At 42.9% G+C, this 23,490-nt stretch overlaps 2 protein-coding genes across 4 annotated transcripts in view; one reads left to right on the top strand and one right to left on the bottom strand.

The window, feature by feature from the left end:
- Window positions 1-557: 557 nt before the first annotated feature.
- SPACA9 (sperm acrosome associated 9) lies at window positions 558-6,624 on the bottom strand. 2 transcript variants are annotated; one of them, XM_075772286.1, is made up of 5 exons: window positions 6,459-6,560; window positions 5,771-5,926; window positions 2,733-2,935; window positions 2,057-2,204; window positions 558-613 (listed from the first exon to the last, which is right to left on the bottom strand). In XM_075772286.1, exons 2-5 carry the CDS (start codon window positions 5,912-5,914, stop codon window positions 605-607), a joined length of 504 nt encoding a protein of 167 aa, XP_075628401.1. In that variant the 5' UTR covers window positions 5,915-5,926; window positions 6,459-6,560; the 3' UTR covers window positions 558-604. The 2 variants fall into 2 exon arrangements, with proteins under 2 accessions (XP_075628401.1, XP_075628402.1); XM_075772287.1 differs by lacking the exon at window positions 558-613 and having other exon boundaries at window positions 859-2,204; window positions 6,459-6,624.
- AK8 (adenylate kinase 8) overlaps window positions 6,615-23,490 on the top strand; it is a 70,697-nt gene continuing 53,821 nt past the window's right edge. The window contains exons 1-6 of one of the 2 annotated variants that reach the window (XM_075772285.1): window positions 6,615-6,870; window positions 8,575-8,702; window positions 9,354-9,438; window positions 13,419-13,468; window positions 14,185-14,298; window positions 19,928-19,996. In XM_075772285.1, the coding sequence (XP_075628400.1) occupies window positions 9,357-9,438; window positions 13,419-13,468; window positions 14,185-14,298; window positions 19,928-19,996 (315 nt within the window). In that variant the 5' untranslated portion in view covers window positions 6,615-6,870; window positions 8,575-8,702; window positions 9,354-9,356. The remainder of the gene's footprint in view (window positions 6,871-8,574; window positions 8,703-9,353; window positions 9,439-13,418; window positions 13,469-14,184; window positions 14,299-19,927; window positions 19,997-23,490) is intronic. The other variant, XM_075772284.1, reaches the window with a different exon arrangement.

Raw genomic sequence — 23,490 nt, 5'->3', positions numbered from 1 at the left:
CACTTGTCATCTTTTAATCTACGTAGTGTGTACTCATTCTGAAAAACTTTCCAAGACAGCAACTGTCATCGGGGCCTTGTCTTTGCAACATGAAACACGATAGGGCAGTTGTGAGCAACTTTGATTTTTCTGCCTGAAGCTGCCTCTGCAAGAAGGCTCTCAAAGCCTGAGAGGGTGACGGTCACACTTTGCTGGTCGTGGCCTCAGTGGTGCCCAGGAGTCTCCGTGTGACCTCAGCAAGCTTCGTTACCATTTTGAGTTCACCAAGGTTCAATTCAGTTGGATCATGTTGTCTCCTAAAAATAGGCTTCCACTCCAGAGCGGATAGATGTATTATATAGCAACACATGTGGATAGGGGAAGGGAAAAAAGTGCAAAAGAAGGTGGGGTTATGTGAGGAATACAAACACTCCCGCAAATACTTCCCATTTCATCTGAGCTATCCTCCCTCCTCTGTATTAATTCTCCCTTCTCTTTTGGCTGTTTGTTGCCAAAATCTGCTCATCTTAAGGCAAAAGCTTTCTCACAATTTTAGCAAGCTGAGCCAGGTATGCAAGGGGAAATTGTTTATTCAGGAGTGTCTTCCAGCAGGAAAGAACAGGAGCTAATTGGCCTGTGGAAGGTGGAAAGAGCAGTCAGATACAGGGAAGACACCGTGCTATTGAGATCTTAAGTTTGTAGTTAACAGTGCTTGAATAAAAACACCACCAAAAATGCGTATCAGCTCCAGAGAATGAGAAGAGCCTGGGACTCTGCTGACTCCCCCTAAGCAGACTGGGAAGAAAGCTGTGTTCAGCACTGGTGTAAAGTCACGGTGCTGGAATTGCAAAGTGCTGGTACAAAAGCAGCATGAGACTATTTCAAATGCCTTGCAGTTTTAATGAACTAAGCCTCATAACATCCTTGAAAGCTAGGCAAGCCGGATTCTCATCTCAAAAAAGGGAAAGCACAGACATTTTAACTTGCAGTTTGAAAAGGAATGATCTGAAAATGGCCACAGCTTTCTCAGTCTCTCTTCTCCCACAAATCACATCAACTGGAAATGACTTTGTCAGCTCTGGGGAGGACAGGGGTGTTTTATTCAAGTTTGGATATTGTCATTACACCAAATAAGTGCAAAATGAAGCTTATTCTCCTTTACATCTCTAGCTTAGACAACAAAGGAGTCAAATAGGTGTAAGGGAAGATGTTCTGAGTGGTGTGTACTGGCAATGGTGTGAGAACCTGCAAGAAGGATGCAGCAGAGCACCGTCGGTGCAGCCAAAACACGCTGACCTTTCCTGTGGCCAGCGGCATGTAAGGGAGACACCATTAGTGTCCTGTAGCCTTTGATCCTTTGGTCCAAATAACATGGAAATTTCAATGGGGGTGAGGGAACTTTAGGGACAAGTCTAAATCTCGAACACGTCTGAATCCGTAATGAGAGGGCTTTGCTGCTCCGCATCACGTCCTCAGGCAGGTTCCTCACACCTTCGGTGAGCGAGTGGGTGTTCCTCAGAAAGAAATCTGAGAAAGTGTAAAATCCCATTTGAAATAGCTTGCCCAAGATTCATGTCTGAGGGATTAGAACCCGATTATTGGTCCTGCCTATGCCCTGCTCTCCCCGCAGTGCTGGTCAAAGGGACCAGCTGTAGTGCTGCGGCCACTTCTCTTGGGATACGACTTTAAGGAGGAGAGTGGAAACATCAGCAAGGGAGAGAAGTTTGTATCTGTCCTAGGCTGGCTTACAGGGCTAACTCTTCAGAAAGTGGACTCGGATAGGAAGGATCTCTAGTATTCATTCCACTGTCTTTAATGAGACACCTGGTTAAAGGCAGTAAGGAGAAGATGCATGAACTTTGAGCCTTTAAAAGGCATGTCTGCCTGGAGGTTTCCAGGGACCCTTAAGTTTCCCACTGTGATTTTCTGTGTCATTCAGGTACTTCTTCTGGACATGCTTCCTCCCCTGCACTTGTGCATTATCTTTGTTACTAGCTGAGGTCTGAGCTTCAAGGTGCACAGAAGGAGGTGTCTGGGAAACGCCTGCCTTCTCAGAGACAGCACTTCCACCACTCACGTTATGCAGCGTGTGCCGTGGCAGCTTCTCAGTGTGGGTTACCCACTCCGTCACGCAGTCTAGAACGATGGGGATGAGGCTCACCACACCTCCGTAATGATTCTTTGCTTCGTCACAGCTCAGGTGATTCACAACGTCATGGGGGTATCTGTGAGGCAGAAGGAAACAAGTGGCAGAGTTGTCCCAGCAACACAACCCTGGTGAGCCCACAGTGCCACCTCGAGACCCTCGGGCAGAGCAGAAATGCACAGACAGCAACAAAAAGGCACAGATAGAATTGCATCTTGAGAAATGAGTCGCGCAAAACACGCCATCCCGGCTCTTGGGCTAGATCTGGAAGAGTTCAAGAGCATGTACAGACACTTGCCCCACTGAAATTTCCTACAGAAGAGGAGGTGAACTGCCGGAGCGCTGCATGGGACTTCAGGGTACCAACCTGCCTGCGTGTGCCCTTCCGTGCACCAGTAAAATGAATGAGCAAACAACCCACCCCCCTTTTTGTGAGTGGAGGCTGGCAACGTTTTCCCAACAGCTGGAATAGTAAACTGGGTAGCACCTTGTGCCCTCACTAAAGCCAGAAAGGCGGCGTAACAGCACTGATGGAGAAGTGGGAATGCCCACTCTTGTGACGGTCCCCCAGCACCCTCGAAGAAACGAAGCTGATGGAGAGACCTACCTAGCTCGGATGGCGCTCAGATCGTTGCTGTGGCTGAGGAGCAGCTTGCATCTCTCCAAAATGCCACTGGTGATGTTGTTACCAGAGTGCGTGGTTTCCAGCTTGTGGCAGAGCTTGCTTAGATCATTGCAGATGTTTAGGAACATGTTGAGGATACGCCTGTCCGTGGAATTGTTACAGTGATGGTCCATGTAGGACTGTACCTGTACATGGGGAAAGACAGGGTCACGCACGTTAAATTACTTTGTGCTGCAAAGTTGCTTAGGTTAGCGACGGGGAGCTGCTTTCTCCTGTGGCTCTGCAGGCGTGAGCTGCTACGGAAACTGCAATCCAGTGGCAGGTAGTAACATTTCCAGAGCGTGCCCGAGATCCTTGCTTCTCACTCATTGTGACTGAAAAAGACTGGGGTGATGGATCTGCTCGTCAGCACACCAGTGAGCCTTCCTCCCTCTTTGAAGAAGAGTAGGAGTGCCACGGCCAAAGCGGCAGCTCTGCCGCAAGCACCGCAGAGCAGGTTGTGCGTGAAGGGAGTTTTCTGTCTGCTCTGAGCAGGGCACCCTCTGCCACCGCCACAGCTGCCCAGGCAGAGCGGGTGGGAGGCGCGGGCAGCACCCAGGCTGGGACTGGTTTGGAGTAACGGTGCAGATGTGTTTGCACATACATGCATGCTTCACGGTTCTTTATTTGGCACCACTGGCTGTGACTGCAAACTAAACCCATTTAACCTAACTCGTCCTTACTACCCTGTTACACCAATGATAGTCCCTATTTGCCTTGAGCACGATTGAATGGCATTGCATGACAAAATGTTATGCCAAGAGATTAAGTATCTTCTCCAAAGAAATTACAGGCACTTCAGACACGAGTGGTCAGAATATCAACTACTGAGCGGCTGGTTGGCAGTCATAGCTGCCCTCTGACACCCTCAGTGCTTTCTGTAAGGTTTCAAGACAAGAATGAAGTAGCTGTTCCAACGGCGGTACGGTTTCTGCATACAGAAAAGCCATGCTATGTGCTTGGGCAAATTCTCAGCAGGTTTGTAAGAAAAATAAAGAATGGCCCCTGAGGGTCCATTTCCACTACAGATTCCTCCTTCCTCACTGTTCGCTGAGTGTTGTGTCCTTCTGAGTGGCAGGATTTTTTATTGCTGCTGTGAGCAGAAATAGTCCTAAAGAGAATAGCATTTTAGCCCAGATGTTCACCGATGGGATAACAGGACTTCTTTTTCTCCACATTGACGACAGAGAGGTAATGCACCTGCGTAACCAGGACGGGGACCAGGACTACAGGAACAAGGGCTTGTAAGGGCTGCCCCGCTCTGCGTTAGCCAGCTGCTGAGGGGCAGTTGAGTGCAGCCGGGGGAGCTGACAGACACCCCCTCCGCCAGGACCACAGCCGGGCTCTGCAGTGCCGGGACTCGCCGGGTGATTTGAATCCCTGGCTGAAGCAATGACTTGTCTCACAAAACCACTTGGGATTTGACTTTATACCCTACTCCATGTAGAAGTCTTTAAGGAGCTGTTGCCATTGCCTGACTGTGGTGTCTTCTTCAACCTTTCCACCTTGCTATGGTTGTCTCTTTTCTCTGAGAAATGTCATCACTCAACACTAAAAATGCTACCACATACAGTTTTTAGGGGTTACAAATGCAGCTGTGTTCAAGTGCAATATCATTTTTTTCTGTAGTGTCTATGTTTACATGCAAAGAAAGCTGGTGGTCAAGTCAGCCGTAGGCTCACCCCCACGTATATCTTTTATTCTTGTGCCCTCCTGTGCAAAATTAAAAATCGGGTTGGGCTGATTCAGGAGAATGGTAGTGAAATAAAATGGATGTCTGGTTTTGCCCCCAGTGAACTTTCTTCGGTAGTGGTTCAGTTCCTGCCCAATGCATCACCAGTATGTGCTGCACCAATTGCTCCCCGTCCTCCCCAGTAACTTGCTCTTTTGCCCTTTCCTGTCCTCCCCCTGGGGTAACGTGGTTATACCCTAAGGACTCTCCGTGCAGTACAGTTTGCCACCGCTACGTGCACGTGTTACTGTATCACACACGACGCTGCGGATCAATGTAATCGCTGAAGTCGTTACCTGCGAAGTTTCGCCCCCCACAACAAGCAGGCCTTCCACCCCTGCCAAGCAGCAGCTTGCTCAATACCACTGAAATACTGGCACCTTTAAAACCAGCATAACGTTATACAAAAATCTCCATGCCTATTTTTGGGAAAAAATGGTTCAGGGTAATGTTCGTCTTAATCCTCTTCAATGTTACGAGCAAAGCCCTTGCATTAGAGAGAGTCAGCCCTTAGGAAAGACAACCAACTCACTTCTGTGTCCTAATCCTAATGACAGCATGGCTTTCTCTCTGGCTTTGGCATCCATCTGGATTTTGTGCCTGGGTTCTGCTATCTCACATCCCCAATTCTAATTTTATTTAGATTTTGCTTCCCCCTCTGCCCACCGGTAGTCTACGTTCTTCGCACTGCTTAAAACATCCCATGTTATAAAAATTCCAAGACAATTCACTTACCAGCCCAGGAAACCCGTAGCCCACTTGGGACTTTCAGCCCTCAATCCATCATCCTAACTCTGTAACACAGCCATTATTTTTAATAAGCGCTATAGAAAGATACAGCAGCACCAATACCAGGGGGAAGAGGCAAGCATGCTGGTTACTACAAGTTAAGGATTACAGATTCCATGTGTGGCTGGGGACGGAGGGTTGGTTTGATTGTTTTCTTGTACCCTGTATTTCTGGCTGTGCCTCAGCAGCAAAATGATGGTGTTAAACTAAATCATAAAGTGATGCTCAGCAATAACATTCCTTCGCTGTAAATGGGAAGACCTAACGCAGGTATTTCTTTCCCCTACTTAATCTTTTGCCACTGGTTCGCAGAGTTATACAGAAATGTTACTAGAGAGTTTTTGTGCATCGGCCCTTAGTAAAAACGTTTACTCATCCCTGAACTAGACCCAAGCGTGCGAGAGCACTGCCTGGGTCCCTGTTCTCACCGGCGGCGAACTTGGTGCTGAACACTTTGTACCTGGCCGATGCTTGCCACAGGTCTGATCGTGTCGTGGGCATTCTCTCGGGTGCGTTGCAGTGCTCCGATAAACGTAAACTGCTGCTGCAGGAAGAGCTTGTAGTTCTGCTCTATGTTTCTTAGAGCCTCTTTTACCTCATTCATGTTTTCCCCCTCCTGGATTTTGGGAGAGAAAGGACGCTGCTTTTTAGAAATGATGCAATTCCGCATGCGTAATTCTGTCTTCCACCTGAGTCGGAATTGTGTAGGTTAGTGGAAAACTAAAAAAAAAAGGGAAGAGAAGACAGCGAGAGGCGATGTACCGTGCGGAAGCAGGGCGGGATCTCAGCCGGGCGGTACCCGCGGCAGAGAGAGGCAGAGAAGAACCCAGCGGGGACCGCGGCCCCCAGGTGCCCCCGACCCCGGCGGGGCTGTCCCGAGCACACCGCGGCCGTGCAACCCGCGGGGGGGGGATGGCGTCTCTCGCCCGCTGTGACGCTCTTGCCCGGGGCGCTCCAAGGCTCCGGCAGCGGCCGCAGCCGGCGGGGCCCTGCTCACCCCCGCCCCGTCCCCGCCCGCCCGAGGCCGGACCCGCCGAGGGGGCTGACTGCCGCCCGCCGACCCTGCGCTCCCGGGGGGCCCTGCCTGCACCCCCCGGCCCGGCCCGGCCCGGCCCCTCCGCTCCCGCCCGCCCCCTGCGGGTCCCTACCGGCAGCCCCGCCGAGAGGGGCCGGTGCGGGCAGCGGCTGACCGGGCTCCCCCGGGCGCCTCCGCATCTCCCGCGGCGCCGCCGTCTCCCCGGCAACCGCGTCGCCGTCGCCCTGGCAACCGCGCTGACGTCACGCACCACGCACCACCTCCCCGTGGCGGGGCGCGTCGCCGTTCGATGAGGTCAAAGCCGCCGTTGCCGTTAGCGAGGCGGTGGCCTCGTTCCGCTCAGCGCTGCGGGGGAGGGGCGGGGCCTTTCCGCGTCGCGGGGTGATGACGCCGTCCTTAGCAACGCAGGAACGCGGCGGGGCCGGTTGCTAGGGGCAGCCATGGACGCCCCCGCCCGGCCGTGGCCGCCGCCGCCGCCCGTGGGCGCGTACGCGGAGGAGCGGGAGCTCTTCCGGCTCCTGCAGGTGAACGGGCCGCGCCGCCCCGGGGGTTCCCCACGGCCCCCTCCGGAGGGCGGGGCGGGGCGGGGCGGCCTGGCCCCTCACGGCCTCCGCCGGCGGCTGGGCGTCCCGCGGTGCTGCCCGGGGGGAGGCCCGAGCCCGGCCCTGGGGAAGGCTCGCCCGGGGGACGCCGTGGCGGCCGTTTCCCCCAGCAGCCGGTACCGGGCTCGCGTGTGAAACGCGCGGGTGGGTGTCCGCGTCCGTGGGAACGTGCACCGGCCGAGCGCTCTCTTAATTAATTAACTTATTGTAATAACAGCCTGGCCGTTGCTAGGGCCCGTGCTTGTGCTTTTTTGCGGGAGGCAGCGGCAGCCCGCGGGAGAAGAAGGGCGTCGGGTCCGTGAGGGGGCCGGCGGGGCGGGACAGGAACAAATGAAACGCGGAAGACCCCGGAGGTTTGCCCGTCCTGAGGCCGCTTACCGCCCCTGCACCGGCGTGGCCCGTTCACAGCCCTCCCTGCTCCTGCTGCCGCCGCGGCTTTTCTGCGGGAATCGGTAACGAGGAGCACGGTTCCGAGGGCGCCGTGAACGGCCGGGGCGGTTTCCCCGCCTTGCAGCCGGGCGTGTTCGGGGCTGGCGGCTCGGGAAGGGCCCCTGCGCCGGGCGGGGAGGTTTGTGCGGGGCACGAAGTGTGCCGGTGCCGCTCCGTGCCCGGAGCTCACCTGGAGACCTGCTCGGAGCGCTGCCGCCTCCCGGCTCTGCCTTCTGTGTCGTAAGGCCTCGTCGCTTTCTCAAAACTCACTGGAAAACACGCATATGCTTATTTTGCTTTCCTTTTTTTCCTCCTTTTCTTTTTTCATGTAACTTCAAGGCCGTTTAGTGTGACCGGGGTTGCGTGGTACTTGCGGGGGGTTTATGGCCATACCGCGCTTTGCGTGCCGAGAGGCATCGCATGCAGCTGCAGGTCCTCCTGTTACACACAATGCTGATGGGATTTCCCCAGCGTTGTTTTCTTTTCCTGCTTCAATTGTGTTGTGGCAACATAACGGTGCAAACAAACGCAGCTTGAAGTTACTGTCCGAAACGTTTACAAAACCCAAAATGTGAAATGTAAACCGTGAGATTCAAACCGCAAACCTCCCCCAGAAATGAACAGAACTGCTGGTGTAAAATTCAGCTGGATAAAATGAAGCATATACATAAGTGCTGGGAGGGTTTGGGCACAAAATAGTGAAAGTATCATTGTCAGCCTGAACAATTTTGAATTGTAGTAAGTCCAAATTTTCTATGTTTGTTATTTTTAAAGCTGCTGATAATTGTAGTGCCAAATTCCAGTTTCTTAGTTTAAATAAATGTTGTTGGAAAGTAATAATTTTTAAATGAACTTCTAATAAAAAGAGATTTTATACTTTATGCTATGTGCTACCCAGACCTTGAAGCATCTGAACCCGCATGTGAAATAGTTTATAAACAAAATTGAGTGTTTTAGTTATTCTAATGAAGTGGATGAAGCAGAAAAGGAAAACAGGCCACTCTAATAAAAGATAATCAATTGGTTAGAGTATAAAATTCTATCAAATCTACAGACTTTCTAGAATTTACTTGTAAATATTAAAGTGTTATGACCGATTTTTAGAAAAAGATGCCCTATTCCAGAGCATTTCAGTAGATAATCTGAGTCAGAACATGAGTTGCTATTTGATGTTCAGTTTTAATTTTCTAATTACAGAATTCTTGGCTGTGCTGAAATGTCTTGTGAGAAAATCTACGGAGTTAGTGTTTCTCAGTGCTGTTCCTTTCCCTGCCTGTAAAGCTACAATCCTCACTGAAATCAGCGGGAGATCTCCACTGCTATCGGTGGGAGCTGAAGCAAGGCCCTCTGGAACCTTAAACATTTAATAGGAAAATGGGTTCCAAAACAGACATTCAAGGAAATGCTTTAAGCCTTTTTTCCCATGCCTTACTCCTGGTGTCGGAGGAAGACTAGTACAGCTGCGGGAGTGAGAAGCGCTGCTTTTGTGGCTTCGATTGGTTGTTGGGTTTGTGATTTCTGCCGGTTTTGTCTGTTCCGCAGTCCCTAGGCTGGTCGGAAACTTGTGGGAATGTGCTCGAGAAGGAGGGTTAACTTGCCCTGCAGAGACACTAATTGAAGTTGACTCTGTTTTCAAAACTCCTTGTATGGTTTTTATGTCAACGCTGTCTCGACTGTTATCTACACCAGACTGCTCAAGCCAAACCTTTCTGGTGTCCATGTGTATCATAAATAAGCTAAAGCAAATAGGTTAATTTTTTTATTGGCAATTCTCTGACTATGCTTTGCTTCAGTTTTTCAGCATCTAAAATAGGTTTCATAGTCTCGATTTTGCCTGTGAAAGGGGCCTTAAGAAAATGAATAAGCATTTATAAACTCTTTAAGATGCTCGGTGTAACGTTGCTGTGAAAACGCAATATATCATGACTGCATAGCTACGTTACATTTTCCCCTGACTTTGTCCTATTTATTTCCAGAACATGCTTGAAGAACTATTAATTCATAAGCCAGATGATCCTATTCAGTATATGATAAACCATTTAAAGCAAAACAACGATGATGGTAAGTGAAAATTCAGACACCATAAATAGTTCAATCCCTTATTTGTAAACAGCTGTTTGACAGCTGTGCTCGAGTTGGCAAATGATGGATAAAACTTTTCAGACTGTGTCTTGAGGGGAAAAAAAAAAAAGAAAAAGGTGAGCGTTTTGGAATGGTTATAGGTAAGATGCTTTTAATTTCTTTTTTTAGTGGGTAATCTAATAAAAAAATGCACTTTAACAGTTATAACAATGAAACCCTCTAAGGGAATAACAAAGAGTTCTAGTGTATCAATTATTAATGTGTTCTGTGCCCCATCTGATATTTCCTGTTGTCTTTAAGCTTGCTAATTACTCCTTTTGTCAGGTGTAAATTTGGGTTCCTATTCTACCTGGGCTGGCAGATTCTCTGTTTTTTGATTAGTTAGTTACTAGCTGCTGTTAATGAGTTCCACTGCTCAGTGGCATCTCAGATGAAGGAACGGTGAGCATGCCTACTTGTATGTATAACAAAACCTGGTAAATTGAATAGGAAGTCTGTATTCTGCACAATAAAAGCTTGTACACTCAATCAAATTATTTGATTTACAAACTGTTCACCCTTAGGCAGATTATATTTGGATATGCACAACTGAACTATAATTTTTGTTCTGCGTGAGCTGTCAGGGATAGCTGGTGTCATGTTGCTTTGATGTTTCTTTAAAACCATAGTAAACCATTATGAAAGTTCTGCTGCAGCATCAATGAAATCATTATCACTAGAGGTGCTGTGAGCTCTTAGTGGTGGTGATCAGATGGATGTTGATTGAAATGCTGCTAAATATATATATATATAAAAATCAAATCCTGCAAATTGTGTCCAGCCTTTTCTAATGCAGGCAGCATGAGTAATCAATCTGTTTTATAGACCCGTGGAAAATATGCAGAGGAATTTCATGCGGTTTGATAGAACGCTGATAAAATTTTTTCACATTGAGCTAACATTTGTCCTTAAGCCCCACGGTATTATTTGAACAGAATTAGGCAGGTTTCCATTCCATGGCTTCAGTACTTAGAGGCCAAAGATAGAACTACAGCAGTTGTTTGTCAAAGGAAAAATGCTGTCTGCTGTTGGTCTGGAAAAACCTAACAGGAAAGGGAAGGAACTCCAATTAAAATTAAAGCCTAAATGTTGTTTTAAGAATAAATTATATGGAAAATAATGTAACAGAAATCTGTAGCAGAGTTGATTTTACTTTTTGATCATGGCGGAAGGTGCTGACTATTTAGAAGAAAAAAACCTTATTAGAGCCATCAGTAAAGCAATGAATTTTCATGATCTTGCCTTGCTAGACAGTTTTAGCCCTAGAGAAAATTTCAAACAGAGATGTGTGGAAAAGAAGCATTGCAGCTATCCCAGGTGTGAAGTTAGAAAACCTTTTTAATTAATAATAGGATCTAAAGTACTCTTAAAAATATAAACAAGTCTAATGATTATAGCATACAACTGTCTTGAAATTTTCGTAGGTCAAATGTGTGGCTAAGTGTTTGTGCTCAAGGCTCTGTGCTATTGTTCTTTCATGAGATCCTTCTAAAAGCCTTAAAGAACTGATAATTCTTTCATATACAAAGATGCTAGTTTTCTATGTGATATCTTGGTTAGTGCTAATAAAAAAAAAGCTTTCAGGATCCAAGTGGCATTTCTGCGGGTTCTTCCTTTATAGTCAAACTTCTGAAGAAATGTAAAAAAGTTCTGCGAGAATGTTCATCATGTACTATGTGCTTTTCCTGTTTGACAAAGGATTTCTCTCATAATTTAAGCAAATTTTGTCACATTAATGTTAATCATAGAATCTTTTGGACTTAAAAGAACAGCTGGACTCACTGAGTTGCATTTGCGTTATTCCAGGATTAGTTTTGTTATTACTAAAATAATTGTTGGATGTTAAAACTTACTTTGCTTGGAAGAGATGATGTTACAGGATTTAATCAAGACAAAACATGGAATGAAATATGATTTGTTACTGAAGAAAAAGGCATTTTCTAGATTTTCCTGACTTCGTTTAGCTGCTGGTTTAGACCTCCAGTATTAAATACTGACTATTTGCTGATTGGAGGGGGTTAAACATTACATACAGTGGTGTCCTGGTTGTGCCCTTGTGTCATATGTTTAGGGAGAATGCTTTAGAGGAGTCTTACAAGTGTGCAAATGAGTAAATCAGTGAATTACACTGCCCCATCTGCTGCCAGCCACTAAGCAGAGAGAAAACCAGATTTAGTACAAAGTGAGCATTTACAGTAGCCCTGGGCAATATTAAAGCATGATATGGTGTATATAATGGTATGTTTCGTTTTTTATCAAACGTTTGTCCAAGAAAGCTGTGTATTAAAGCTTCAATACCTAAGGGTTTTCTTGTGAATTTTAAATCATGCTCCTAGTTAAACCTCAAAAGGATCTGTGGATGGAAAGGTTTTTTGATTTTCTTTGAAGTGGTTTGAAGAAGTTGATTAGTGTTGGCACCCGAGCACTCTTTTATGACGCTGTTTATAAATAATTCCTAAGTACCGGGCTGGAGTTTCAAGGTGTTAGATTTAAAAAAAAAAACCCTAGGATTTAATCACATTACATTTGAAAGAAATTAGGTGATAAAAACAGCTGATGTATCCTTTTAAAGTATTTTTCTACATTGTGTACTAGTTCTGTTGCACTTGCAAGAACCAATAAGGGGGGAGTTTTTCTTAAACCTTCCAAGTCAGATAACTTTGTAGAGATGAATCTGTAATTTGGGTTTCATGTATGTTTAAAAATTGCACCTGCCCAATAACTGTTAAGTGCCTAGAAGGCCTCATAAAAATACATTTCACATCCTTCTCTGTGTGCTGCCATCAGACACTGTCTCCCTTGGTTATCAGGAGCTGAAGAGGGTTTGGGGTGAGTAGATCCCTCCTCTGTTTTGACCTATGTTACTCCTAGTAAATACTCATTAGTCCCTTCTGTATATAGTCTGGTTTGGTTTGTTTTTTTCCCCAAGGTATAGGGGGGAAAAAAACATCAAAGATGTTAATATAAAATGACAGCTGGAGGGATTGCAGCCCAAGGTGTGTTCATGGAAAAAGTCCCAAATACTTGCCATTTTCCCTTGTTTGTCTTGCCTCTAATTCATTCCCAACGAAGCTTACAACAGTGATGCCTATTGTGTCATCTGTATGCCTTAGATTAAGAATTCCGCAGAACTGGGATGCATTTTTCCCACCTTGCCCCCTAAGGGAAAGGAGAGGGACACACAGTAGAGAAACACAAGATATAGAGATGAAGAAAATTACTTTTAATGATGGCTAGGAAAATTGAAGGTAGCTGTCAAAAAGGGTAGAGAGAGAGTGCTTAATTTTGCAATATCTAAATCTTCTTTGAACCCTTACACAACCTATTTAGATGAAACTAGAAAGTGAAATTGCATTTTTTGTGATGAGAGCCAAAAGCTTTGCCAGAGTAAAAAGTATTTTTCCTGCCATTCTGTGTAAGGGAAATGAGAGATGATCTCAAGAAGTCCCATCCATTATCCATAATCCCATTCTATGATTATGATAATAAGCGCTTTTAAATAGTCTTGTCCTGCATGTGCAAGCTAAAATATTTTTTCATCACAAAATGTGTTAGGTCTAAATCAATATCTTGGGAAGAAAAGTCAAACTCAGATAAGGAAATGTTTGTATCTTAAGCTCTGGTTCACCCACTAAACTATCCATGTGTTTAAATTGAGATATGTATCTCTCTAAGTGGCATGTTTAGTCAGACTATTAATCTTATTGACCATGGAGATTAAAGGAAGACCCAGCTGACACTGACTGTTCCCCCTTTTTTTCCCCAGTGGAGCTCAATCCTGAAGTCTCCATTCAGGCAGTTTTCTGACTGAAATAATAGTTTCATTGTGATTACATTTATATTATGCAATGCAATAGTGGGAAACTGATTGGGGTTTTTTCTGTTCTGCATCTTGACATGCACGTGTTCTTGTTTCGTAGCTCCCAGAATTTGTGTGCTTGGTCCACCTGCCTCTGGGAAAACTACAGTTGTAAGTATGCTACCTTCCATGTTAGAATACTGTCCAGTTACCTTTTTACTTTCTACTGAGATCAGCACTTGTGAAAATTTTATCCAGAGAAAATAACTTTCAGAATTGTCCAAGTGGTACAAGAGCACAAGACAAGCTGAAGGGTGGCATTCCTAAGGGATGTGCCTGTGTATTACACTACAGGTTAAACAGAAATGTTAAAGTGAGCTCTGGGAGACCTTGCTCAGGCAGTGGTAGTGCTGTAATGCAACAGAATTCTGCCTGCTTTTTTTCCCCAGATTTTTAGCAGGACTAATTAACCTGGGAGGAGTACCCCCACGTACTGGGGTATTTGTGGTATTTCCGTATTGTGGATTGCTTCATTTGCCTGGCCTGTTGTCTCTCATGTCCACTGGTACAGCTTAATTGAAAACGTCCAAGTTGTATTTGAAGCACAGAGAAAGCTGACCACAGAAACCTTACAGATGACGGTAGTGCGCGCATGCTGGGAAGAACGCTTTCTCCTTTAAAATCTGTGTTATAGTACAGTAGATGAAAAAGACCTTATTGAGAGCTGTAGACTCTTGAACATCTTTATAAGAAGCTACTTAAAGTCACACATGTAGTCTGTATGCTTAAATGGGAGGCTAGGACAACGCTCTTTCTGCAGCCTTCTGAAAAAATGTTTCATTTTCTTACCAAATATTTCAACCTGTATTTTTTTCTTCTTCCCTCAGGCAATGTGGCTTTGTAAACATTTGGATGCCATACGTATCTCTCAGGAGACTTTGTTATTCAAGGAAATATTAACGCTGACAGAGGAAGCAAAGGCATATAAAGAAAGAAAACAGGTGTGTAAGAGGGTATGATAATAGTAGTTTTCATGTCACAGAAGAGGAATTATATGGCATTCCCAGGATTTCCGCTGTTATGAGTTAAGCAGATCAGAGTAAATATTCTTATATCTATGGTGGTTTGTACAGTGGTTTGTATATATGTAGGTACAGGATCTTTCAGAGAAGAAGGGTAACCTCTGCTAGATAAGAAGATATGAACAAAGATAAAAATGTGTCAGGGCATAGAATAGGGGCAGGAGAGGAAGGCAATGTAATGTCGGTCTTGAAAACATTAACCTTAGACATGAGCAACAGAATTGAGAGAAGTCCAGGTATGTACGATACAATTTAAAGGATGGTTCATTATATCATTAAACAAAGCATCTTCTATTTCTGCATGTTTAATAATCTCAATAAAATAAGCATTAATCTCTGAGGTCTCCTTCAGTACAAAACACTCTGGAAGATACATACACAAAGAACTTTTTTTGATCTGACAGAGATACTTAGTTGTGCATGTTTGATTTCTCTGTAGCATGATGCAAATAACTTGGTGCGTTATCTGAAAAGGAGTATGACAATGCAGTCAGTTATTGAAAACTCTAGAAGCTCTCAAGCTGAGGCAATAGCAGCCAAATCAGGAGATTGTACTTGGGGTGATGCGCTCTACCCAACTCCAAGTACTCAGTTTGCTCCAGACAGGTTTTTAAATCCATTCATGCTTCACTGTGGGCCTCCTAACTAACGTTCAAAGGAGTTAGTCCAAAGACCATTTCTTCCAGATGTCATGACTCACAAGATAACTTGATCAGCAACGTAATTAATTGTCTTGTTATTAAAGGCTAGCGACAAGTAGATCAGAAAAATATGTTGAAAGAATATCCTGAGTACACAGAAGCATCTCTGCTTCTGATTCCTGCCCTTCTAGCTGATTCCTTTCTCCATACGTCAAGGAGTTCCACAAGTAATAGCATGGAAAAAGTCTGGTTTTCTGTGACTCTCTCTAGCAAGTCCACTAGTTTGAGTTTATCTTTTCTCCCTTGTCACCTACTTTCATAAAAATTGAAGCAATTTAATATCTGTGAGAATTCTATATGTCTGATAAATTTGATTGGAATTGGCCAACAGATTCATAATTTGCTGAGATGGTAGACAGTGTGATAGATTAATTTTTTGTCCTTAGTTAGACTGAAAATAGGGTAATGTTTATTACACTGAATAAACGAATGAAGTTTGGAGATGCCTGGAGTAAAAAAGATCTGAGAGGAAAGAATTCATTGAACTTGCTGAACCTGCTGGCAAAAAGGTTTGCTTTTGGCTGGGATGATATAAAATTATTCTTATTGAGAATATGTACTTTGAAATCTTCGTTCTAATTATTAAAGATTGTTTTGCTAGGTTCATAAATTTCAACTTGGAGGGGGAGAATTTAAAACAAAAATTCCCTTTGGTTTAATTACTGTAATTATTAACATATTTCAGACTATACAGATGCACTTTCAAGGGTGTCCTTTTGGGCTTATTTGATTTAAAAAGATGGATAGTGTGAAAGATGAAAGTCAAAAATGTCAAGGCTAATCAGGTAGTAAGGAGTGCCCGAAGAGCAGAGTCTGGTGGTGGTTTAGTACTGTGCAGTTTGCCTTTGGTTTTGAGATGTTAGATCCTAGAAGAACATTTTCGCTAAATCATTTCTTTTGTTCTTTTACATGAGTTCGTTTCCTCAAATATAACTCCTAAGACTAGGAGGGAACTCCCTGCTTTCGCTAAATCAATGCAAGCTTTACAATGACTTAAAATGTAGCCAAATTGCCATCTCAAGAGCTATATTTTCTCTTGCTGATTCATTCTGCTGGTTAAATCTACTGTTGCGGTAACTGACCCCTGGTTCTGCTGAAGCAAACGGTGAACTTGATTCCTCTAGCATACATAACATCCATTAGCACCAACAGGGTTTGAATGTCTGTTCAGGAACAGAACAATAGCTGTTTATGCTATCTTTGATACAACCAAGGTATTAAAAAGTTGTAGCCCTGGCCAAAGCAATTTAATAAATGGAAAGAGGAAAAGCAGGACCTAAGACTGTGTTTTTGAAAGGCTGGTGTGAAGATCATATAACACAATTTAATGTTGATAGAGGAACGTTTCATGCATATAAGGTTACTGTGGCTAAATTAACCCCAGTGCCAAAGGTCATTCATTTTTAGGTCAGTAGGCCCATGTTACTAGGTCTGGGCAAATGCTGCAAAAATGTCCACAAATGTTTGTTCACATATTTTACTTATCTTTAGCCAAGCTTTCATCTCTTTTGTGTTCACTCCCAGTGAACATTAAAGCATTTGAGTTTTTCTGGCACAAGAATTCATGGAAGGCGTACTTAAAATACGTGATTATTCTCTGAAGCTCAATTTTTAAAGTTGGACATGCAATCATTCCCTGACACACACCTGGCCACTTACTAATGAGCACAGCTCAGGTAGTGAATTTTAAATATTGACTGTTCAAAGCAAAATGTGATCATTCTGCATGTAAAAATATTTCAAGAAGAAGTCAAATATTTTTGAATATTCAAAAGAATTTGAAGGACCACGAGCTATCAATAAATATTCCATGAACAGAAAAAGAGGCTACATTTTTTGATAAATCATTGCAAATTATTCCCTCATCTCTGGTTATTATAATGTTAATAGGAAGCACCTTCAGGTTTTTCCTATGGTGAAGTCTAATGCTGAGCTATTGCATGTTTCACTTTTCCTGTTAACTGGATAAAATAGGAAGTTGAAACAACTGTGGTAATTGTGGGCTTGTGGGATGGGTGTGCTCTTAACGCTATACTAAATTGCAGTTAAGGTGTTTGCATACTACCTAATGACTTCAAACTGCTCGAGGGTTGCATCATATCCCTGTGCTTTTTAGGAAGAAATATAATAGAAGAGAGGAAAACCCAAGGCATCCTTTTCTATGCATGTTCAGCATTCTAATCTAGTTCAGGACGAACTACTATGAAGGAACAAATAGGAACTGTTCCAGTCTTGTGTATACATAAAAAAGACCAGCCTTTCATGTGTATTTATCTGAACAAGTTAAATCTAACCATTCATGATTCTCAGAATACTAAACCAAATTTCTTCAAACTTGACTGCTTTTCTCTCCAAGGTGCAAACTTGGCGAAGTCAGAACTTTTTAGCTGTAGCTGTTTTCAGAACAAATATATCCAAAACTTCCAATAAAAATGTCTAGGGAAAGTGGTGTCCCCCCAAAAAATAAGTGTAGCAGCTTTATGAAGAGGTCATTGAAATATAACTCTGAGTAGAGCAGGCATGGAAGTTGAAATATGATGTCCCTGAAATAACATGGAATATTTAAAATTAATGATGAATGAGTACAGTTTTTCAGCAGTATGGAAATAGTGATTAAACCAGTGTATGTACAAAAGTGCTCTGAACATAAAATACCACAGCAGCAGGTCTTCTCGTTAACTAAGCTGAATGTTGGGACAGGCTCAGAGTTCCTTAGGTAAGATATGGTTCCGCAGTTAGCAAATATATATGTGTCGTTGTCCATTATTGCAGATTGCTGGGAGGTGAAGTCCCATCTATCAGGCTCATGATATATTTATCTGAGTGTTTATGAGAGAGAAATTGTAGATGTGCTATCCGATATGTATCAGATTTAATGATTTCTAGTTGAATAATTAGGCGTTCTACAAGCAACCTATTGAACATGATTTTGTAGGCTACTGCTCAGTAGGAGGAAAGCTGACCAGGAACTGAGACTGGACTTGAGCCACAGAGAGCAGAAGGAACTAAAACCCTGAAATACCCGCATGTGTGGCCTTGATTGTTTTTGTGCAGTAAACCCTACTCAAAAGAGAGGACTAAGAATACCACTGCACTGAAAGAAGTTAGTATAATTTTGGTTTAAATTGGTTTGGCAAGGCTTAGCAGAGTGGACCCCCGGCAGTTGCTAGCCTGTCTTGACGTGACACATCAAAGAAGCAAGCAAGACGCTAGCTGTTTCTGATAGCAGCGTGATGCACCTTTGGAAGGTGACAGACTCAAAGCCACAGACCAGGCTCCAGCAGCGAGAGGCTGCAGGAGGCTTTGACGCACCACCCTATGGGACCTGCTGACTTTCAAGAAACGCAGCAATTTCTTTCCCTTTTTCTCTTTTACCTGCTTGAATGTTGCCTTATGAATGGCTGATATTAGGAAAGGCACTGAGAACTGGGGACAGTGGAGATAAACAAGACAAGAAAACCCACCGCCTGGCTGGGCCACCTTGTCCATGCCTCCAGCTGAGGACTGGTCTCTTTTGTATTCTGGAGTGCTTGTACCACTCTGCTTTAAAGTGACTTATGTTTCCACTGCTCCTGATGAAATTGTTTCATGATCTAATGAAGAAGGTGGTTATGAAATCTTTCTGCATAGTCAGTCACATTTTCATGTTGCTATCTGCATCCTGTAGCAGAACATAAACCTACAGAAATACTGTTTATTAGGATTTTGCCCTTCAGACTGTTAGGTTAGAAAAAAAGAGATGAGAACCCACAATATATGGAGCTGCGTGGAACAAAGAGTCCAGATCACATTGTTAGGTGAAAGATAATTTTTTGACTTGGGAAGTAGAGAATTTGACTGCAGATTTTTTTCTGAGTGTTCATTTTACCAATAATGACAAAATGAATGGCACTGATCAAGACATTTAGATTAACAGCTGCTCTAACTGGTATGGCTGAGGGTCTAGATGTTGTCAAGTTAAACTGGCTAATGTAGAGTTTGTTTAACCAAGTTCAGGATAGAATGAAGGCCTAAATTAAAAAGATAGTGAAGAAAATAGTTACAAGAAGGAAAGAAGGGTATTGTTAATTTCTTGTCAGAAAATCTAATATAATAATGGAAGAAATATTGGGGAGGGAGTGCTAAATCTGTAGAGGAACTTTGCTCTTCTGTCAGAGGGCAAATACTATCTTATAAAACATCTCTAGATATGGGAAAAGTAATAGTCACAGAAAGAAACGGCACTACCGAAAACCTTTGCACATGCAGTTTCAATCCCATTTCACAGTCCAGAGTTTAAAAAGAGACTAACATTAAAATTAACTTTAACATTGAAATGTATTTTAAATAAACTTTCTGGATGATTAAAGAGTGCGAGCTACTTGAAACTAAGAAACAGACCTCCTGAAAATCAGACCCTTTGTGGTGTTTGCTCTGTGTCTGAGGTTCTGCTTGTCTCACAGCGTGGCTGTTAAGATCACTAATGCTGAGTCCCCTCACACATGAAGCAGCAGCGGGTCAGATACTTGTGGTTTAAAAAGAACTGCTTGTGGATGTGATGTTCTTATGGATCCCTTTGCAGGTTTGATGTCCAGTGTGTGTGTTCATGTGTAAAACTTGCACCGCTTCCATGTGAGTGTGCAAACACCATGGACATGGGCTTTGTGTTCAGCTTATCTTTAACTCTGATTTTTGTGCCGTTATTAACTCTCTGATATATTATGTTAATGACTTGGGACTTGCACAGGTTTATTTATTTATTTTTAAGACGACATCTCAGTTCACCTTTAACCGGAATATGCCTGCATGGTAAAATTCCTTTTGAACTCAATTGTGAATATTCAGCCTTTTTTTTGTTCTTTCTTTAGAAAATTCCCAATGCGCTTTGGGCCAATCTGATCCAGGAACGTCTGTCAAACGTGGACTGCATCAAACAAGTAAGAATTGCTCCTCAGAGGGCTGGTGGATAAGCACTTACACAACTCGTGCATAGTAGTTAGCATTCTGAGTCCTGAGCAGAGGAGGGAATGGGGGCAAATCATTGGGGGCTCTGGAGCGGATTGCTTTCTTGAACATCAGCAGAGGGAGTTTGGAGCTTTATTAACAGGATAAAGGGGAGGATGAGAGTATGCATATGCTAATATTCTAGCACAGAGATGATCAAAGGCTGAACAAGCATAGCTTTGTTGATTGCCTGGGGCAACTGGCAGAGTTAGAGTGGACAAAACAGATAAACAGAAAATATATAAAAATCAATATGTTAAGATTTTAACTCTTATTGAGGAAAGGGAGTAAAAAAGAGTCTAATATTACTCATTTCAATTGTCTTTATTTTCCATTGTGACTTTTTTTCTTCCTGTGTTAGTAAAAACTGCATTTGAATATATTCTCTTCTAGGTAATAATTAACATGTTCACTGTTAGTTTACACAAATAGGCAACTGGATAGGTTTAGCTGTCTTCATAGATGTGTGGCTTTTTTTCCACCTCCATGTGCTTAGCTTTAATGGCAGTAGAGACTTTTAACATAGAACCAAAAGAGAACTTAAGTAGATTAATATTGGTTGAAATTGATGGCTGGACTCGAGGAAAGCAAAATCTCTTTTATGTGTTTCCTTTAAAATCTCAGATGATGTTATGGTTTATTGAGTCCATAATCAACCCATTATAAGGGATTATTTATAAGAGACATACTAATCTACTGGATAAACCCCAGGTTCTAAACAGTGCCAGACTACAACCTGCATATTATTTGATGCACTTCTTGAGGAGAAAGTCCAGTCCAAAGTAGGTGTTATGTTCATGAAGGACTAAACAGCTTTTTTTCAGATAAATAGCACATGTTTTCAGAACAGTCACTCTGTAGCGCTCGCACCTTTTGGTCAGGGGTAACTAGTACTTCCTGACCACACAGAGGTATTGCAAGGCTCAGAGTTTTATTAAAATCTGTTGCTTCTTAACATCATCATCATCATCTACCTTGTTGGTTGAATAAAGCAGGACTAGTAATTAACTTTTCATTGAAGCGTGAAAATTGCGTCCTAAAGCTTCTTAGCATTAAGCACTGAAAGAAACTGGAAATGCTGAAAACCTTATGTCATGTACTTCTTTCTCTGTGATTTTTGGTGTAGTCTGCAGTGATCTGCAGACTGGATGCTTCCATCCATGTAAAACAAAATAATCTTGGGGGCTGGGCCATGGCCTTGTAGTTTTTAAGATGGTAATTCTGTAGCGGAGGTGTCAATAGGTGCAGAGAAACATCAACAAAACTAGCAAGAAGAATTAAAAAAAAAAGTTCTGCCCCTGTTGAAAGTTTGGGCTTTTAGAACTCAGATAATATAAATGATTGCCAAAGTTGTCTTCATGCTTCATGTGCTCCAGCGCAAAGTCAACTGTCTTAGCTTAAGCCACTGACGGCAGTGGCTTTCAATGGACCCGCCTTGCGTAAGCTAGATCAGATGGACAATTACAGCACGTGAACTGTGGAAAGGATCATTTGATCAAGATGGTAATGAATAGCTGGAGATATAATCTCTTAAATTGTTCCTGCCTGAGGTTTGCTAGAGGACATCCGTCTGTGTCACATTTCTGTTGTGAGCATATAGCTGCAGCAAAATAGGCAGTATGCTGTCTCTTCAAGCAGTACTTAGAACTAGCAATAGCTAAACTTCGACCGATCCCATTACCTAATCCACTGGTTGCATGAGAATTTAATTTAGAATAGTACCTGCTGGTGTTTAATGTTACTGCGAAAAGTCATTAAGCTAAACCAAACCTTTCCTCGCCCAGCTAATCTTGTTCTTTTGCCAGGTCACAGAAGAGTGCATGGCAGGGCCTGTATTTGCATTGGGAAGTGTCTTGCTATAAAAGTTCTTCCTTTTCCATCAGTAGAGGAAGCTCTGAAGGAGTAAAAATAAGTTTATGTGGGTGATTTTTGAACATTTCTTTGCATTTTTAGCTAAATCCAGTTTTAACAAGAGACTCACTGTAACAAAATTTTGGGATGCATTATTGGCTCCCATACATATTTACAAATGACAGTGCAGGACTCCTCCTCCTTCAAAGAAATGTGAGCAATTGGTTTTATGAAGGGAAATTCATGAAACAGAAACCTAGCTCATCTCTAAATTATTCTAGATTTATACCAGATAGAAATCCCATTAACGTTCATGGGGTTGAATTCCTGCAACTTTGGAGTAACAGTGATGAGTCGAACCCTGTGCTTTTAAACTACATCAGTATTTGCTTACATGGGGAATTGCCAAGGATTGTAAAACGTACTGGCAACTCTAAACTGCGTGGATTTTTCCTGATGCCCCCTCCTGCCTTCTTTCCGCTTACTGTGAACTAATGAAATCTACTTCAGCATGCAGATAAGACACAATTTTTAGGCAAAAAGCACACTGCTGTTAGTTCAAACTCTTATTTTCTTCCTAAACATAGCTGCTGTTTCGCTTTGAGTTCCCTTCCTACACTGGTACAATCAAGACCTGAGAAGACTGTGGAAGAATTTTCTAGTTCGTTCTGTATAAGGACATGACTCCCTCCCCTTCTTGGCCAAATGGACCGTTTTTTGTGTGTTTTAGGATCCTATGTTTCTTGCTCCATGCTTCATCATCTGGGAGACTGAAACAATGATTTCTGGATCCTTAGAAAGGAGTAAAGAGATTGGCAGAAAACCTAACAGTTATTGATGTTTTTTCTCTACAAAATACTGTATAACTCCATAATTGATCTATTAATTTTGAATTTGCAAAGTCGAATTAAACTTTTGCATTGCTAGTCACTGTGCTTGAATTATATTGGTCTGTCTGGTTTCTCTTGAAGGTATTTTTATTTTATTTTTATTTTATTTTTATTTTATTTTTAAGTCATAATAGTTATTTAGCACTCCAGATCAAATATCTGGTAGTTATTGATCTAGTTAAGGTTTCAGCTATTTTTAGAAAAAACACATAATTGATTTTTCAAAGTTGTGATGGTTATTAAAAATCTTTTACTTCATAGATAGTAATTCACAGTCACTAAAACTTTCTCACATTGTGTATGCCTTTTCCATTTGAAAGGGGATCTATGAATTTTAATGGCAATATTTTCCTTGTGTGATTGGAAATAGAATTAATATTGTGGATTTTTTACATTATTGAACAGATTTATGCCATTTCTTTCAAAACATGAGTCAGCATTTTTTTAGTGAAAATGTTAATAGATTAGGAGCAGTATGTTGGATCATAGTACCACCAGCTGTTTGTTTTATTTCTCCTTGTGGTGTCATTGGCTTGGCATTAATTGTACAGCTTTCATCCCACTGACAGTAGGAATACAGAATTTTTGTGCCGTTGTTTTGACACTCACAGGTTTATAGATGTCACAGGCATTCTCTAAGGAGAACATTTTTATTGATCAACAGCTCTGCTGAGACTCTGTGTTGT

This window comes from Balearica regulorum, chromosome 20 (assembly GCF_011004875.1).
Source record: "Balearica regulorum gibbericeps isolate bBalReg1 chromosome 20, bBalReg1.pri, whole genome shotgun sequence".
Lineage (NCBI taxonomy): Eukaryota > Metazoa > Chordata > Aves > Gruiformes > Gruidae > Balearica > Balearica regulorum.
This window is presented reverse-complemented; position numbering and strand designations above follow the sequence as displayed.

Excerpts from the sequence above, each read along its gene's own strand:
- SPACA9 (XM_075772287.1), bottom strand. The coding sequence starts at position 5,914 with ATGAATGAGGTAAAAGAGGCTCTAAGAAACATAGAGCAGAACTACAAG. Across the intron at positions 2,936-5,770 it reads CTGTGGCAAGCATCGGCCAG|GTACAGTCCTACATGGACCA; the intron begins GTACAAAGTGTT and ends CCCCATGTACAG. Across the intron at positions 2,205-2,732 it reads CTGAGCGCCATCCGAGCTAG|ATACCCCCATGACGTTGTGA; the intron begins GTAGGTCTCTCC and ends TCTGCCTCACAG.